Here is an 18,800-nt window from a genome sequence, read left to right as displayed (position 1 = left end):
GAAAAGGATTGGGTAGAGAGAGTGAATCAGATATGTAAGATGGAGAAATTGTATTATATGCAAGAAGACAAGATGGGGTTATACTATAGGAGGTGGGGAAAATGGGAAGATTTTGTGCACAAAAAGAAGTATATGAAGCAATAGGGAGAGACATGTGAAGGTACCCTTTACTTAGGGAAAGATGCAATGGAGGAATGCAGAGTGGGTGGGTGGGGGACAAAAAAAAAAAGTCACGAAGTTCTAACTAGAGACAAAGAAAATGGTGGATTGGGTGTTCCTGATTTTAAAAGATATTATAATTCAGTATTGATAGCTCGAATTTTTGATTGGATACACAATGCACAGGGGAAAAGTTGGATATGTATAGAAAACACATTAAGTAAAACACATTTGAATAAGATAATGTGGTTGCCACCTCATTGTCGTGGAATGAAAGACAGCACAGGTATATATACACAAGAATTGTTTTGAAAGTGTGGGACACAATGCACAAACAGATGGGATGATAATTTGACTCATTGTTGATGCACACATATTTCTTCCTGCCAGGGAATGAAAAGGTTGCTGGGAGATGGATAAAAAAAGGTGATGCACAATTAAAAGATATAATGAAAGGTGAGGAAATTTGTACCCTAGCAGAAATGAAAAAGAATAAGGAGCTGTTCATTAAAAATGATGGCATTTACAAATGAAACATTTTGTAGAAAAACTCCCTAGGCCTTTAAGGAAGAAAGGAAATTGGAATCCATTTGAACTTTTGTTTAGTACACGGGGGGGTGGGAAGCAAGGAACCTCGAAAATATATAACATTTTTACTAAGTTAACAACAAACACGGTCCCTGCATATATGGAGAGATGGGAAAGGGAATTAGGATTAAGGATAGAGGAAGAGAAACAAAAAAAGATTTATAAGTTAACACATGGTAATATAAGTATGAAGGATGTAGAGACGACTTATAAATGTTTAGCGAGGTGGTATATGACACCAAATATAGTACACAAACAAAATAGGGATTAAATCACCGTTATGTTGGAGGGGATGTGGGGAACAGGGCACAGTAGGTCACATTTGGTGGGAGTGTTATAAAATCCAAAAATATTGGGAAGAAATAATCCACCAGATACAGGAAATAACTGGGATAAAAATACCAAGGGAACCAGGGATATGTCTATTACATGGAACAGAGCTAACGGTTGAAAAATACAAAAATTCTGGGTTATTGAAATATATTAACGCAGCAAAAAGTTTCCTAAATTTTGGAGGGAAGAAGAAGTACCAAAAACAATGGATTGGATAAAGAAAGGTAGATCAGATATATAGAATGGAGGAACTATACAATATTGATGAGGATAAAATGGAGTGGTTTCATGAAAAATGTAAAAAATGGAAGGAGTTTAAGAAAGTTAAAGTAATTGAAAACATATAGGAAACAGGAATGGAAGAAAACCCTAGGACTATAAAAGAGAGGGGAACGATGCTGAGTGGAGAGGGGGGGGTGAGGGGAGGGAAGGGGAGGTATGGATTGGGATAGGGTGGGGGGCAGGGGGGAGTTTTGAATTTTTGTATTTGGGTGAAAATAGTTGAATAACAGATGTTGTTTTTATTGATGGAATAGATGAAACGTAAAATTTAATAAAATATTAATTTAAAAAAAAGAGCTTTCTTATTGTCTTGTATGATGTGCTTTTGTGCACCTTTTTCAAACAGTCTTTCTTTCACAATATATTTATGTGGTCGTTGTGCAGAACGTTGTTTGTCCATTTGACAGGAAAGGTGTTTTAAAGGAAGAGACTGAGTAGGACCTCCTGTCCTTGTCTAGAAAGACATTGCCTATGATGACCCATCCTAGATCCAGATGCTGAGCATATGGTGCATTGTGTAGACCGTTGATTTGATGACGAATTTTGTGCACCCTTAGGATGTCTCGACCAAGTAACAGCAGGATATCAGCACTTTCATCGAGGGCTGGTATTTGGTTGGCTATGTGCTTTAAGTGAGAATGGTTAAAAGCAGCTTCAGGAGTAGGGATCTCTTCTTTGATGCTTGGAATTTAGTTGCACTCAGTGATAGTGGGGAAAGATATTTCCACATTGTCATTCAGAGGAGCAACTACAAGACCACTTGCTCTCCTACCTAAGACTTCTGCAGTGCAGAAACAAGTGCTTAGAGTATAAGGCAGAGCATCTCCAGTTATGTTCAACAGTTCAAAAAACTGTGTTCTTGCAAGAGATCTGTTACTCTGATCATCCAGAATAGTATACAGTCTTATGGCCTTTTCAGGTTGACCTTTGGGGTATACACAGACCAAGCATATCTTTGCACAAGATTTGTTGCAGAATCCTTCTCCACAGACCTCTGTACATGTAGAGAACACTGGGGTGGTAGGTGCTGCTTGATCTGGATGCTCCCCGCCTTGCTTTGCCTCAGGAAGATTGTTTGTGAGTGTAGTAGCGTTGTGCGGATATTGATGAAAAGCTTGCACATGGTTATCACTGTCACACTCTTTACATTTGATGATCGCTTTACAGTCCTTTACAAAGTGTTCTGTGGAGGCACAGCATTTGTAGCAAACCCCAAATTCCTTCAAAAGTTCCTTACGTTATTGGAGGGTTTTCTTTCTGAAGCCGATACATTTCTTAAGTGGATGTGGTTTGTTATGTATTGGACACTTGCGATTTGGGTCCTCAATTCTCTTGTTTTGATCAGTCTTTTCAAGAACTGTAGCAGGTGTGGGTAGAACATTAGTCCTTTTCACTAAGGTTGGACCTCTACGGTCTCTGTGCAACATACGTGTGTTCGTAAGTCTTGGAGAGAGTGTACTGAGAAGGTTACAGTCCCCATATGAAAAACGTGGGTCATTCTTAGTGTCTGCAATCCTTTTGATGAACTCGCAGAAGTAGGAAAAAGGAGGAAATGCAACTCTATGTTCTTCCTTATACTTTGATCCAAGTGTGACGGTCGTGGCGTCAGACCCCTAGCCCTTCTCACCAACTCGTGACCGAAGGACTAGCCAATCTAAAACCGCGCTGTCACGTGCATAACAATACCACGTTCAGCTGCACCCTGCACAAAGATTTTCCAGCTAATGGACCACAATCTATGTACATGCATCCTGAGAGCGATTGTTACTGGGTCAGGTTAATTATGCAATTAACCCTTCACACTGCCACCACTGCCTTTTTGTAGAGAAAAGGAGGAAACTCGCCAATACTAGCAATAACACTATGATGTTTGAATACGCGTCTGTATACACACTGTTACCGCAGGCAGAGATATACAGAAGTTTTAAAACACACAGTAGCACTCTTCAGAGACAGGGATTCTTAGTTTGCTTTAAAGAGCTTTAGAAACAGTTCAACACTTTTCAGAAAATTAAGATTTATTACTAAAAAGGTCAAAATGGTGCAATAAACGTATTTACAGAAAAAGATGTAGCCAATATATAGATATATAAATACAGAGAGCAATAACACAGCAAAGAGATAACAGAAAGAAGTTTAGAGAGGTAGAGTACTTGCCAAACATCCTGGGTTAAGCAGATCAAGTTTCCAAGTTGGTTCCGATGTTAAAAGGGAGAATTCTTTAACTTCCTGCTCCAAGCATAACAGCCTTATTCTAGGAACTCAGCAGGGTGTCTCCTTACAGCAGAGAACCAATCGCCTCATTTGGGGAGGGGTGTTGTAGGCAGGGAACTCAGGCTATGACCAAATCCCTCCCAAGTTATACCAGGGTCAATAACCTTCCCTAGGTACATGTAACATTCTATCCATGGATAGATTATTATGCAGAATCATCTGCTGAACGTCTAGATATCAAACATGCCATATTTTACTATTCCAGCTAGAACTATATGGCTTCAGCTAGGGGTGTAAGATATCAGACGACTCGCATTAAACTTAGCTATCCAAATATATGCTTTATTTTTATGTAATTATTTCTTACCTTAAGATATGAAATTATAGGGAAAAGTGGATTTTAAATGTGAGGCCTGTTTTATGGCTATCTAGGAATGCGTTTGAAGCCCAGTGAAGGAATGGTTTATGGCTTTACGATTATCTCATATTGAGAAGCTAACAGACACCTGGGCACCAGCTAATTTGGGATTTATAACCATGAAGCTGTCCCACTGTGCCCGATTGCCTGTGCACTTCTGAACCAAGCACACAGGACCACGTGTCACTCAACAGAGAGGGAGTAGGGAAGCTGATTTGGAGTAGAAATGATACAAGATGGAGGGCCTTTGGCAAAATGGAGGTTCGCATCCATCTCTGTGCGTACAATTGCTACACCAAGCGCTGCCCATTTCTCTTGAATTCCATATGGTAGCTTGAGGACAATAGATTTGATGCCATGAGAGGTGTTAAGGTAACTGAGACCAGGTAAGTTGATGTAAGCCTTAGCAAGTTGAAGCTCTAATAGAATATCGCTGAGTTCTTGAAACTTTAGATTGTTGCTAGCAGAAATTCTTGGGAAGCTTTGCAACCTTTTGAATAAAGCATCTTCAATGGCCTCTGGGCTGCCAAAGGTATGTTCAAGTCTGCCCCAAGCAGCATTAAGGCCTGCAGCAGGGTTGTCAATATGAACTGCTTTGAGCCTCTTGATGCTTTCAGTAGACTGGGGACCTAGCCATCTGATGAGTAGATATAATTTCTCTGTGGGATTGATGTCTAGGTCACTCATTGTGGCCTTAAAGGTGGATTTCCAGCCTCTGTAATTTTCAGGCTTGTCATCAAACTTGGTGAGGCCTGTCTTAACACACTCTCTGTGGAGCATGTATTTAGCAAACTGTGACATGTCCGTGTTTTCATATTTTGGGTGCATGACTGCAGGTGGAACAGAGTTGGTTGTGATGGTTGGTGGACGTTCGTGGAGTGACTTGGGAACATATGTTGCTGCTAAGGCATTCAATGCTGGAGCTGGCTTAAAGTCCATTGGCATGTTGGTTTGTAGAGTAGTGCGTTTGCTAGGAGGTACTCTGTTGGTGCCAAAGTAAGGTGGACGTTCTATTAAATACATACCAGTGTCTGCAGCTAGCTGAGATGCTGCAGTCTGATATATTGGAGGATATAAGGGCAAATCATCTTGAGGTACAGCAGGTGCAGAGAAGAGACTTTGAGTACTTTGGCTGCTGCGACAGGGAGTTGAGGTTCTGGAGAGGTGTGTGAAGAATCTGAGACATAAAATACAACTGAGTGTCTGGAACTGTTGTTTCTTTTGTTTTCACTAACGGCCTTTTCTAAGACCCTTAACCTTGCCATGGCTGTGGCATGCTCACATTGTTTTTCCAAAACTTCAACATCTGCCTTTTGACGTATGGCTTCAGCTTCTTTGTCTGCTTTCTGATGTGCGGCCTGAGCCTCCATTTCTGCTTTCTTATATGCGGCCTGAGCCTCTATTTCTGCTTTCTTTTGGGCAAAAGCTGCCTGAATTTTAGAAAATTCAGCATTAGCATGGGCTTTTATTAGTGTAGTGTAGTTATGAGTGTAGAAGACCTTGATTGTATGGATTTGGAAGATCTTGAGGAGCGTCTAGTAGATGCAGAGTGATAAGATCTGGATTCATGTAGCTGTTTTAGCCGCACGTCTGCCTTTGTCTTTGTTCGCACCACTAAATTGTCTCTTTTTCAAGATTGAGCTCCTCAAAACTCATTAATTCTTCCAATGACCTTTGAGTGTTGTACCGCTTTAATAGAGCAATATATTTAACACACAGTCTTTGATAATTCTCATAAGCAACATTCAATTGATGGATAGCGCCCTCTAGTTGTATTGGATCATGAGATTGTTGAGAGAGAGCAGACATGCATTTAACAGTATTAGACCATAAGTCATTAATATTAGACAGCAATTCTTCCTTGTCAGCATTAAGACTTACTTGTACTTTCCAGGTTGGATTTCTTAAGCATTTTTCTCTTTTATCTAAGTCCTGCTCTGGATGAAGCTCTGATTGTGGTTGTGTATTAGTTTCCCCAGACTGTATATTACTTTCCTGAAGCATCATGTTAGCAAGGAGAGGGGTTGATAAAAAAGTTTACAGAGAAATGTATCACTTTTTCTGTGGCTGAGTTCAGGTTTCCTAGGCAATGATTGCAGGAAGGTTTTCTTTTTCTTTCTAATAAGTTCACAGGCAAGCCATGTGGTAATGTATACAGATGCAGTGAATAAACTTGCAGTTGTAAAACATTCACATCAATAATTTGTTCTGACACTGATGAGTGTTATGCTGGGATATACTTGAAGGCATGTACAGACTTGTGTAGAGGTGGCTGCACTCTCTATAGCTGTTATATCCAGTACCCATATAACATCTCACTGTGTATGCTAGCTAGCAAGGATTCTTATGAAGACATTTCACTGATCCTTTGACTAGCCAGGATCCTATGAAGCATTCCACTGATCTTTTGACTGTTCTGTCTCTCCAATCTCTCCATTGATAGTGTGATCTCTGTAACTTACAGTCGTGATGAGATAGCGATAACTTCAACCTCAGTTGGATAGCACAGTCAGTGATTCAATCGATAAGACATCTTGTAGATCTTGTGAAGTTTATTCCATAAACTGAGAGAATCTTACAACAATGAACATTCGATAGGTCAAAAGATCATAATGTTTCCTGCTCCATGACATGAGGCTAGAGCTGCAATGCATTTCTGGGAAAGAGGAAGGGCTATCTATACAGCATAAACCAAACCAAAGGAAAGGGAGGGGCAGAAACAAAATATAGAAACAACTAAAGGCATATGACAGTCATGTGAAACATGACAATAATAATAAAAGTGTATGACTGTGGTGGGACATTAGAGTGTAAGCTCCTCTGGTTCAGACTGATGTAACTGGCTCAGTGTTTCCTGTACAGCATTGTGGATTCTATCAGAGCTATATAAAAATATAATAATAATAAAAGTGTATGACTGTGTTGGGACATTAGAGTGTAAGCTCCTCTGGTTCAGACTGATGTAACTGGCTCAGTGTTCCCTGTACAGCATTGTGGATTTGTTTTGAGCTATGTATGTATTGCAGTAATAATGTATTGCAAGGGGACATTAGAGCATAAGCTTCTCTGGTGCAGATACTGATGTAAAAGGATTTTTCAGTACAGCACTGTGGAATAGTGTATGTCAGAGCTATACAAATGTATATTAAAATAGTCTGTGATTGTGATGGAATATTGAAATATACGCTCATGTGATGTAAAGATTGGTGTGAATATTTCATTGTATCCTGGGCAGCATTCAAAATGGTAAATTGGAATTAAAGGGTCAGTTCACGTAGAAGTATTTTCAGTTATAGTTGGGAGCATGTTGAGTTGAGAAACCCCCTGGATTTTTATATCTCTTGATTACTCCAGCAAGGTCCCCATGTCATATTTACCAACTCTGTTTCTACCCTCCTGGGAGTTTTGCCTGTTTCCACTAACCTTTATGTGTTTTAGCTTCTCCTGTTACATTCTCCATAATAAAAAATAATAACATATCCAGCAGAAAGATAATGGGTACAAGGGGTGTGCGGACTCAGGAGCTGAAGTGCACAGATCTAACCAGTAGGAGAGGTAAAAGAAAATTTTAGATGGTTCAACTCTATCTCCATTGGTAAATATGCACAGTAGCTTGAATCCTGTTCATCAGCCCAAAAGTGATCTAGTGCTGTTTCTTTTAGGTGGGAGACGAGCAGTTGGAGTGAATGTTCTCGGACCTGTGGAGAAGGGTACCAGTTCCGGATTGTGCGGTGTTGGAAGATGATCTCACCTGGATTTGACAGCTCTGTGTACAGTGATCTCTGCGATTCTGCAGACATCACCAAGCCAGACGAGAGGAAAGTATGCAGGAACCCAGCGTGTGGACCACAGTGGGAGATGTCTGAGTGGTCGGAGGTACGTACCTGGCTTCTGTGACCAGAAAAGAACAGCATTGTTTTCCTCTTATGTCCGGGGAAAGCCAAGTTTGCTTAGGCTCAGCACAAGCAGTGAATTGAAAATTACTCTGGAAGATTCTTTGCATTCACTTCTTTTTTTCCAATGTGTTTATTTATACAAATTAAAGGAATTCGCTAGGAAAATAACAAATGCTTCTATTGTTGACCTTTCCATCTGAATTAACTACCCTAGGTTTAAAAATGTTCTTAAACAATTAAACCTTTATAAAGTTAGACATACTAAAACAGTAATCTTTTTTCTTTTTATAAAATACAGTAATTGTCCCATATTTGCTCACAACGTTTTGGCTCATAGAGGTCCCTAACTGTCCCTGCAAATGAAGGTCTGTACCTGCCAAGTGTTCACACTAAATAGCTTTCTTGTCTGCAGCGAATGGCAAGTCTATTGCTGTAAATGGACAGACTTGCTGGCCGGAGCTGGAAAGTTAAATAGCTCTACGAGTTATTATTAAATCCTAAATGAACACCAGGGATATGCCTACTGCGAGTTTTTTTTTGCTGAAAAAGAAAATCTGTAGCACAGCTTATGCAAAATCTGACTATTCAGACTTTAGCTATTTGTACTCTTCCGGTTAACGTATATAAATGTACTTTTGCCACTGTGTTTGCTATACCTTTGGGTCTGACTATTTAGCTTGGGAGTCAAGGTCCATCTGAAGTCTCACAGTAGCTAAATTGCCAACTGGTTGACATTACAAACTGTCTCTCAGCTTCTGAGTGTGCATAATATTATTAAAGTGATTCTAAGGCCTTGTTCACACTATGTGCAGAAAAGCTCATGGAAACTGACGTGCAGATTTCACTTGCAGAGACATCAGTTTTCATGTGCACTACAATGAGTTTTATACACATTGCAGATTCCTGCACAGAAAAAATCTGCACATGATACTAGTGTTGTGGTGTGAACAGAGCACATGGAGAACAATTGAGTTTGTTGTGCTTTTGCAGAATGCATGCAGAAACACTGACGTCTCTGCACCATGATATGAACGAGCCCTAAAGGTTTGCTTTTTAAAAAATAACAGACATGCTATACTTACCTGCTCTGTGCAGCCCCGATCCTCTTCTTCTTGGGTCCCCCGCCAGCGGTCCAGGCTCCTCCCTCTTGACCAGTGTCCCCAATGGCAAGCCACTTGCTATGGGGGCACTGGTGCATGCTCACTCCCGAGCCCTGATCTATGCATCCATAAGAGACATTGAGCCATGGGTAGGTTCACCTCCTACTCTCTCCTCATTGGCTCACTGGCTGTGATTAAAAAAAGAAGACACAAGAAAAGCTCCAGAAAAATGCATCCCTCAAATTCGGTTGTCTTCACACTGGTCTGTTGTGCTTCCTTTGCTGTGTTAATATCCTGCTTGCTCCTGCTTGCATTGGTGTGAACCAGGCCTGAAATGCATTGAAAACGCATCAAAAACGTACATGTTGCCTTTTTAATCTGTCCACTAACAAGTTGTTCAAAAAAAAAAAGCAAAATGCATAAAAAAAGTGTAAAAAAATATGCATGCAAAAACGTTTCTGCCAAAACGCACTGCAAACCGGCACACAACCCAAAGTGCATTGGTGTGAACCAGGCCTGAAATGCATGGAAAAAGCAACAAAAATGCATTAAAAATGCATGTGTTGCGCTTTTGATGCTTTTTGCATTTTTTATCTGCCCAACGTTTTTTAAAAAGCATTAAAAAAAGCGTCAAAAACATGCATGCAAGAACGCAAGGCGCACTGCAAAACAAACAAACAGCACAAACTGCATTGGTGTGAACCAAGCCTGAAATGCATTGAAAACCCATCAAAAACGCACAGGTGTTGCATTTTGATGCATTTTTTTGTCATAAGACCTATAAAAAAAAGCACCCTTTGTCACATTTGGCAGAGATCACAGTAAAATCGCTGCAAAATTATGGTAAAATGGCAGTGAAAATTGCGGGTAAATTGACAGGCAAAACCACAGCAAAATCACGGGTAAAATGGCAGGCAAAATCGCCACAAAATCGTGCATTTTCAGCTGCCATTATTGGCAAAATGCTGATAACACTATTTTTGGCTGATATTTCGGTGCATCCCTGACTGTCGGCCACAAGGTAAAAAGCAAATTATGGCCAGGCTATGAATAAGGTCTGGACTGAAATGCGGTAGCGTGAGTTTTGCTATGGAACATTTTACTCCCTGTTTTCAATCAAGAAGATTTAATTGCTGCCAACATTCGTTTACAAGTATCTATTGGGAAGCAGATGGAGACTGCTATTCTAGCACGGTGAAGCACCATATCACAGCCTGGTAGAGAGTAGAATGGGTTGCAGCACCTCACCTGTGTGGATAGTGTATGTGGAGATTCTACAATCAGACTGTAATATTAGTTTCCAGTTTAAGAGCCCCGAAATCTTAGATTCTCAATTTGCAAATGTCGTCTCTTACCTCTAAAGTTGGAGCTCCGACATACTGCCAAATGAGCAAAATTCAAGCTCCTGGCCTCCTGCAGCCACTATGCAGCTTGTGTGTAATTTTTACCCTACAACACTGAGCTTCCTAGTGATACGTCCACGAAGCAGCAGACACGGTTTGGGTTTGCTGGAACCTGTTGTTCAGAACAGATGTAGGAATCTGCAATTCAATAAAAAATGTTTTTTTATGGTTTGCTTTCCTTGCATTTCATGCATGCACAATTATGTTATATAGGGGCAGCTAAAACACCGTAAAACTAAAGACATTGTTATTTTCAGTGCCAAGTCCCCTGTTCAGACCAAAGGGAAGATTTATTAATTGCTGTGGGTCCCCTGGTGACTGTGGCTTTGCATGTCCTCAGAGTGTGCTGCTCACCCTGCAGTTCTTTGCCGGTGACCGCAGCTTTTGATCTATCCCAGGTGCAGCTGTGTGAATCCCCAGCAAGGAACAAAACCTTTGATGAAGCCACTGGGCACCATTACTGCCTATGCTAATCTCATTTAGATCTGTGTCTGCAGCCAAGTGCCAGTTGGCAGAGCATAAAACAACCCAATTCAGAGGGATCAGAAAAGCATGAAAGGGCCTGCAATGTGAAACGCGTCAGTCACACGCTACCCTGCTGCAAACTGATAGGCTGGCTCTTGCTAATGTAGCTTTATCAAATGCCACAAGCTTATGTTTCATCCCACAGGAGGAAGCGAGACTGATAGTTTGGGAAGTAGGCAAAGTTTGGACAGAATTCCTTGTGTTAACGAGAAGAATGATTAACTATTGAACATCCAAAGTATGACACACTTTCATATATTTTTCTTTTCAGTAGCCATGGGAAAACTTTAGCTATGGTAGAACTACAAAGCCATTATTGCTTGTAATGCTGAGGTTCAAAAAGCATGGCGGTCCTTATCTCATGTGAAATGAAGAGCCGTGTTTATTATTACTGCAGAGAAACTTGACTTTTTCTCATAAATGAGAAAAAACATGAATGTCTGAACTCATATAGAGCTGGGTGACACCTCCTGCATAAGTGACACTGGAGTTTCACAGCTTTGCTTTGTCCTACTCTGGCCTTTTATCCTTTCCTTCCGAAATACCCCAAGGACTGTGCTCCTTTCGCTGTCTAAGGCTGCTTTAACACTGATCTGTTTTTCTTTCACTTTTGCATTTAAAAAAGTGGAAGAGAAATGTGTGGCCATGCATTCCTATGGAACTCTTCACACTGATCCGTTGTGGGCCAGGTGCGGTTTTTAAAATCCTGCTTGCTGTATTTTTGGTGGAGATACAGTGCAGTAAAAAAAATGCAACAAAAATGCAGCTCCCCATGCAGTGCATATTTGAGTCACATGTCCTGTATGGTAAAAGGTAGATCTGCATGCAGTGTCCCTCAGTGAGTAGTGTACAGTGTAGGCTTCTGCCTACTCACCCTCACCATTCCTGATAACACTGAGGTTGAAGGGATTGAGGATGTCCTTGAAGGCTCCTGTAGAATTTGCAACCAGCATGGAGCGCCTGACCTATCACCTTGCGACACTGGGATTCCACTGTGATGATGTGCATGCCTCCAGTTAGTCACTCTGCTGACAGGAAGCTAGTGATGGATGATCTGCAGGTCCTCCACACCGTTCGGACTGCGCGGCCTACTCCACTATTCACAGCAGCCTGGTCCTTCTTCTCAGCTTTAGCCCCAAAAGCAAGCCCTTTTCCCAGGGTCAGATTTATATATCCTCTCCCAGCATTCCACTTCCTCTTCCAGCCAGCTGGAACTTGTAGTTCACAATAGTATTGGTCCCTCTGCAAACCCAGCGTTCTGAACTACATATCCTGCAATCCTCAGCTCTTCTGTTGGATCCTTCTCTTTCTCTGCGCCTCTGAACAAGCTGAGCACTAGATGGAGCGCTAGCTCAGCATGTTACATAGTTACATAGGTAGTCTGGCTGAAAAAAGACAAAAGTCCATCTAGTTAAACCATAAAAAAAAGTTATAATCCTATATCTACAGTTGATACAGAGGAAGGCAAAAAAAACCCAGCAAAGCACTATCCAGTTTGCTCCTGCAAGGGAAAAAATATTTCTTGATCCCTGAGAGGCAATTGGATATTCCCTGGATCAACTTTACCTATAAGGCTGGGTTCACACTGATGAGGTGCGGAATTTGCAGTGTTTTCCGTGTGAATTCCGCACCGCATCAGAATCGCACCCTGTTCATGCGAACCAAGTCGGGTGTGTATGTTAAGTTAACAACACCCCCAAATCGGTCCTCAAAACGCAGTGCAATGTGTAGAATCGGATCGCATAGGTGTGAATACCCATGCCATCCAATTCTAGTGCGGACCCAAATTAGGGTCCTGCACCTTTTTGGAGTGGGTGTGGTGCGATTTGAGCCATACATAATGTATGGCTCCAATCGCACTGCACACAAATCGCATGTGATTTGCACAGGAATGCGGTGCGGTTCCTGTGCGAATCACATGCAATGTACTGCACCTCATTAGTGTGAACCTAGCCTAAATGTTAGTAACCAGTTATATTCTGTGTATCTAAGAAAGAATCCAGGCATTTTTTTAAAGCAATCTACTGAGCTGGCCAGAACCAACTCTTGAGGGAGTCTATTCCACATTTTCACAGCTCTTACGGTGAAGAAATCTTTCCGTATTTGGAGATTAAATTTAATTTCCTCCAGACGTAAAGAGTGCCCCCTTGTCCTCTGTGATGACCTCAGGGTGAATAACTCTATACCAAGTTCACTATATGAACCACTGATTTATTTATACATGTTGATCATATCCCCCCCTTAATCTCCTCTTCTCAAGAGATAATAAATTCAGTTCCTCTAATCTTTCCTCATAGCTGATCTCCTCCATGCCTCTTAACAGTTTGGTTGCCCTTCTCTGCACTTTCTCCAGTTCTACAATATTGTTTTTGTGAATTGGTGCCCACAACTGAACTGCATATTCCAGATGAGGTCTTACTAATGATTTGTACAGGGGTAAAATTATCTCTCTCTCTCTCTCTCTCTCTCTCTCTCTGGAGTTTATACCTCTTAATACAAGAGAGGATTTTGCTCGCTTTAGAAATTGCAGCTTGGCATTGCATGCCATTATTAAACTTATGATCTACCAGAACTCCCAGATCCTTCTCCACCATTGATTCCCCCAGTTGTACCACTAGTTCCCCCTAATATGTATGATGCATGCATATTCTTAGTCCCCAAGTGCATAACTTAACATTTATCAACATTAAACCTCATTTGCCACATAGTTGCCCAATTAAACAGTGCATTATGATCGGCTTGTAAATTGCAGACATCCTGTAAGGATGTTATTCCACTGCACAGCTTGGTGTCATCTCCAAAGACTGAAATGGTATATTTAATCCCAGACCCTATATTGTTTATAAATATATTAAAAAGTAAGGGTCCCAACACTGAACCTTGGGGTACACCACTGACAACCCTAGACCATTCAGCGTATGACTCATTAACCACTACTCTCTGAATACGATCTTTTAGCCAGTTTTCTATCCACTTACATACGGATTTTTCCAAGCATGTAGACTTTACCTTACACATTTGCCGTGTGGGGGGAACTGTGTCAAACACAAAAATCCAAGTATACCACATCTACAGCCACCCCTCTGTCCAAGGTTTTCCTCACCTCCTCATAAAAAGAAATCATATTTGTTTGACAACTTCTGTCTTTCATGAATCCATGCTGTCTGTTGCTTAAAATATTTTTTTCAAGCAAAAACTCATCTATGTGGTCTTTTATTAAACTGTCCAGTATCTTCCTAACTATGAAAGTTAAACCAACAGGTCTACAATTATTTGATCCCTTTTTAAATATAGGTACCACATTGGCCTTACACCAATCCAGTGGTACAATGCCAGTCAATAAAGAGTAAAAATTAGAAACAATGGCTTTGAAATGACAGAGCTCGATTCTTTAAGGACCCGTGAGTGTATGCCATCCGGTCCAGGTGCTTTATTCACCTTTATTCTGTCTAAATATTTCTGGATCATATCAATTGTGAGCCAATGTGGATCATCTGGGACTGTGTCAATACCATCCCCATTATGGACAAGAGCTCCCCCCATGCTCCTTTGTATACACAGAGTTGAAGAAGGTATGTAATAAATGTGCTAGCCAGTATCTTACTGTCCTTTCCTGAAATATTCTGTACTTCTGGAGGACTCTGCTACCTCTTTTTTCTAACTCTCCTCTCCTGATACACAGTGTGCTGGTGGAGGAATCTGTTTATTTTTTCTCTTCTGACATTTTGCATTGGATGACTGGTACGCACATACTGAAAGTTAGTGGTTTCAGCAGCCAGACAATTTTTGGAACATGTGTACTGCTGTCTGTTCAGCAGAATGACCAGCTTTTGATCAATGGTCCTGCTGGAAAACCAACATTCAATCAGCGGTTCCAGCGAAATGGCTTAAATTTTCATTGAAATACTCACTGGATGACCTAAAAAAAAACCTGGATAGCCAGCATAATTCTCCTCTTCTTAGACACTCAGCACTGAAATATTTTTTTCCTTCTGCTATCTAACTTACCGCCCCTGAAATAGTGTGCTGCTGGAGAACTCTGCTCCTTCTGCTAACTCTTCTCTCTTGAAATACTCTGCACAGCTAGGTGACTTTGCTCTTTATGCAATCTCATTTATCTGGAATCACACATTGCTTATAGGCAGGTGCCTACAATGGTTTATTGTGCTTAGGTAGGTAGTTGGTCTGCCCAGGCTGGGGAGGGGTTAACTGCTAGGATCTACGTTCCTGGGCTTTTTTCTGGGCCTGCTTTCCTCCTAATAACATTCTTAAATAGGGGGAAGGCTCGGCTGAACAGAGCCGGAGAGAGCAGAGAGCCCAGAGGAGAGCCAGAGGTTCTCAAACATCACCACTTCTTTTAAAGTATGCCTGTGCAACCTCCTACAATAGTTAGTTAGGGTATGGACTATGTTTGTATTTTGTTTTTTATTTAAATCTTTTATGAAACTTTTTTTTTCCCATAACAGAAACACAGCAAAATATCATTTACATCCAAAATACAAACAATCCCCTAAATTTTGCAATCCCACCTCCCCGCTACCCACCCTCCCCAAAACCCCTAACGATTTATCCCGGTCCACATAGCTCTTCCCTTCTCTTTCCAACTTTCCATTCTATACCTATGATCTTTCTCCTCAATCCACGCTTTCAACGCTTCCTTTTTCTTACTATTCTTCTTTTCCCCCAACCTTTCTATTCCCTTCTCTATTCATGCTACTGCCTTAAAAAACATTCCCTTTATTCTCCTACCTCCAATCAGATCCCTGGGACTCCCACTACTTCCATATATTTTCTAGATGCCTTGAAGTCAGACCATCTTCCGAAATCCTTTCTAAATTACCCATATTACCTTTGTCAGTATGGTATAACTCCTCCATCCTATTTATATATTTCACTCTGTCTAACCAGTCCCTCACTGTTGGAGGCTCCTGTAACTGCCAAAATGTTGGAATAAGCCCTTTAGCTGTACTGAATAGGTGGTATAATACACTGTTTTTATACTGCTTCACTGATGCTTCTGTCCTATAAAACAAACACTCCCACGGATCCTTCTGTATTGTTGTCCCCAAAATCTCTTATATGAACTGGATTATATCTTGCAAAAACCCCTGTATTTTTGGACAATCCCACCATACATGTGCCATTGTTCCCTTAGATCCACATCCCCTCCAACATAACGGTGAGGCTTCTACTCATTGTTTATGTACAACACTCAGTGTCAAATACCACCTCGTTAAACATTTATAATTCATTTAAACCGTGTTCATGTTAATCGAACCATGTGTTAATTTAAACATTTTATTTTTCTGTGATTCATTCATTTTTGTTCCCAGTTCCCTTTCCCATTTCTCTAAGAACAGCGTAGGACCTGCCCCCCCCAATTCGACAAGAATCTTATATATCTGAGAAGTAACATGCTTTGGCACCATACTAGAGCCCAACATCTTTTCAAACGGGAGCATGTCCTCCATCATCCTCAGTGGTTGGGTCAACTTTGCAACAAAATTTCTTAACTGACAATATCTCAATTCATCTAAAGACACAAATAATTATTTTTTACTCTTTAAGTCTTGAAAAGTACCCAACTTCCCTTTAACTACTATATCCCCCAAACGTACATCTATATCTTTAAACCATTTCCTAGAACTGTTATCCTTCCCCGGCGGGACAAAAAATCAGTACCCACCAGGAGAATCAACAATGAATTGTACTTCCAATCCATTTGATTGTGCATTCTATCCCATACTCTTAATACCTCCTGTGTCAGTGTACTACTAGTCTCATCCATAGTTCAAAACTTTCGTGGTATCCAGATAATCCTCTCTAATCGTGTATTACTTAATATACCTTCTATTTTAACCTAACTCTTTCCCTGTGAATTATATGTCCAATCTACAATTCGTGACAACATCACCGCAGTGTAATAGTTCTTAATATTGGGCAGGTTTAATCCTCCATTCTCTTTCTTATTACACAGAACTTCATACCTAATTCTCAGTTTCTTATTAGCCCATATATATTTAAGTATTACTTTTTTTATTATCCCAAAGAAGGATGCTGGGATATGGACTTGGAGCATGTGAAATTTATATAAGATTTTTGGGACTATCACCATCTTAACCAGATTTATACGTTCGATCCAAGAGACCCTTCCCCTTGAGAGTCTTCTCAGCTCATCCTTTATTTCATTTATTAATGGAATATAATTTGCCTGATATATATTATTTATAGGAGTCAACTTTACTCTTAGGTAACCTAATTCCATCTCCCTCCATGAAAATGGGAAGTCTTTTTGTAAAGTCTGCGTCACATTCTTTGAAACACTGATGTTCAAGATCTGTGATTGTGAGGTGTTTATTTTCAAATTTGAAAGCTCTCCGTACCCTTTTAGTAATCTCAATAGGTTAGGCACAGTTAACCCAGGGTTCACAATATAAAACAACATATCATCAGCATATGCCGCTACCTTATGCTCTATCTCACCTATCTTAATTACTCTTATATCTACACTCTTACCGTCGCCAGCAAAGGTTCCATGGACATTAGAAATAATAACAGGGATAAGGGGCATCCCTGCCTTGTACCATTGTACCATCCTAAAAGACCTTGAGAGGGACCCATTTACCTTCACCTCAGCGGACAGGCCATTATAAAGCTCCTTTATCCAACTCATCATCTTAGTCCCTATTCCCAAGGCCTCTAAGATATTTATCATGAATCCCCAATCTACCCTGTCAAAAGCTTTCTCTGCAATAAAATTGTTGGTAACTCTTTTCTCTTTGCCTTCTGTAAAAGAAACAGTGTTCTCAAACCATTATCCCTCCCTTCCCTTCCCAAGACAAAACCCACCTGATCCGAAGGTATCCATTTAGGCATCAACTGTTTTAACCTTGTAGCTAGCACCTTCGCGAACAGTTTTGTGTCTGTATTTAGTAGTGATATAGGCCTATAGCTAGTGCATTGTAAACAATCCTTTCCTTCTTTTAGGATGATCATTGTATATGCTTGCAGCTATTCTGCTCTTATTCCCATTCCCTCTCCTAAGACGTTCATATATGTACACAATTTAGGGACCAATAAGTCTCCAAAGTTCTTATAATAACCCACCGTATACCCATTGGGTCCTGGACATTTCCCTCCTACCGTATTCTTCAGGGCTGTATTGATTTTCTCTTGGGAGATTGCTTCACCCTCCATGCGTCCATTAACTGCCTTTGATGTAACTTCTTTTTCAACATTCTTAATTTTTTTACCTCCTCCTCTCTGCGCATTCAAAGACGTATCCATCCATGGATCAAGACAAAAATTTAAATCTCCTGCCAAGACCAGAGTTCCCCTTTTAAACTCCGTCATTTTCCCCAACACTTCGTACAGAAATACCTCTGGATTTTGATTCGGGCAGTAAACATTAACTAAGGTATAGCTTTGTCCCCGCATTTCCCTCTTAAACATAGAAACCGTCCCTCTGGGTCCACCAATCTCTCCTCCACATCAAAACCCATGTTTTTTAATCGCTACTCCTTTAGCCCTCCTTATTGGTAAGTCCGCATAATACCAAGTTGGGTAGTAACTTGAGTGTAATTTGACATTAGTATCATATGATAAGTGTGTCTCTTGTAAGAAAACAACGTCTGCAGAGAGTTCATGAACTTCCCTAAGTATCTTATGTCTTTTGGTAGGAGAATTTAAACCTTTCACATTGTATGTCATTAAATGAATCAGGCTCATAGCTGTCTTATGTTTCTGCTCTCTTTCTTGTTCAGAGGGATAACGGTATAGACTACCCATCTCATGGACCTTCCTCCAATCCTACCCCTCCCAACACTCCTCCCTTCCACCCCTGCAGCTCCCTCCTACCATCCCTCACCCCCCCTCCCACTTA

At 40.7% G+C, this 18,800-nt stretch overlaps 1 protein-coding gene across 1 annotated transcript in view; it reads left to right on the top strand.

The window, feature by feature from the left end:
* ADAMTSL2 (ADAMTS like 2) overlaps positions 1 to 18,800 on the top strand; it is a 151,744-nt gene that overhangs the window by 98,366 nt on the left and 34,578 nt on the right. Inside the window, exon 15 of the mRNA XM_089677047.1 lies at positions 7,657 to 7,870. Within this exon, the coding sequence (XP_089533173.1) occupies positions 7,657 to 7,870 (214 nt within the window). The remainder of the gene's footprint in view (positions 1 to 7,656; positions 7,871 to 18,800) is intronic.

Source organism: Staurois parvus, unplaced genomic scaffold (assembly GCF_062004578.1).
Source record: "Staurois parvus isolate SC_StPar_1 unplaced genomic scaffold, SC_StPar_1.0 ptg000176l, whole genome shotgun sequence".
In the NCBI taxonomy this organism is placed as follows: domain Eukaryota; kingdom Metazoa; phylum Chordata; class Amphibia; order Anura; family Ranidae; genus Staurois; species Staurois parvus.
The sequence above is the reverse complement of the archived record's forward strand: the minus strand, read 5'-3'. Positions and strand labels throughout refer to the sequence as shown.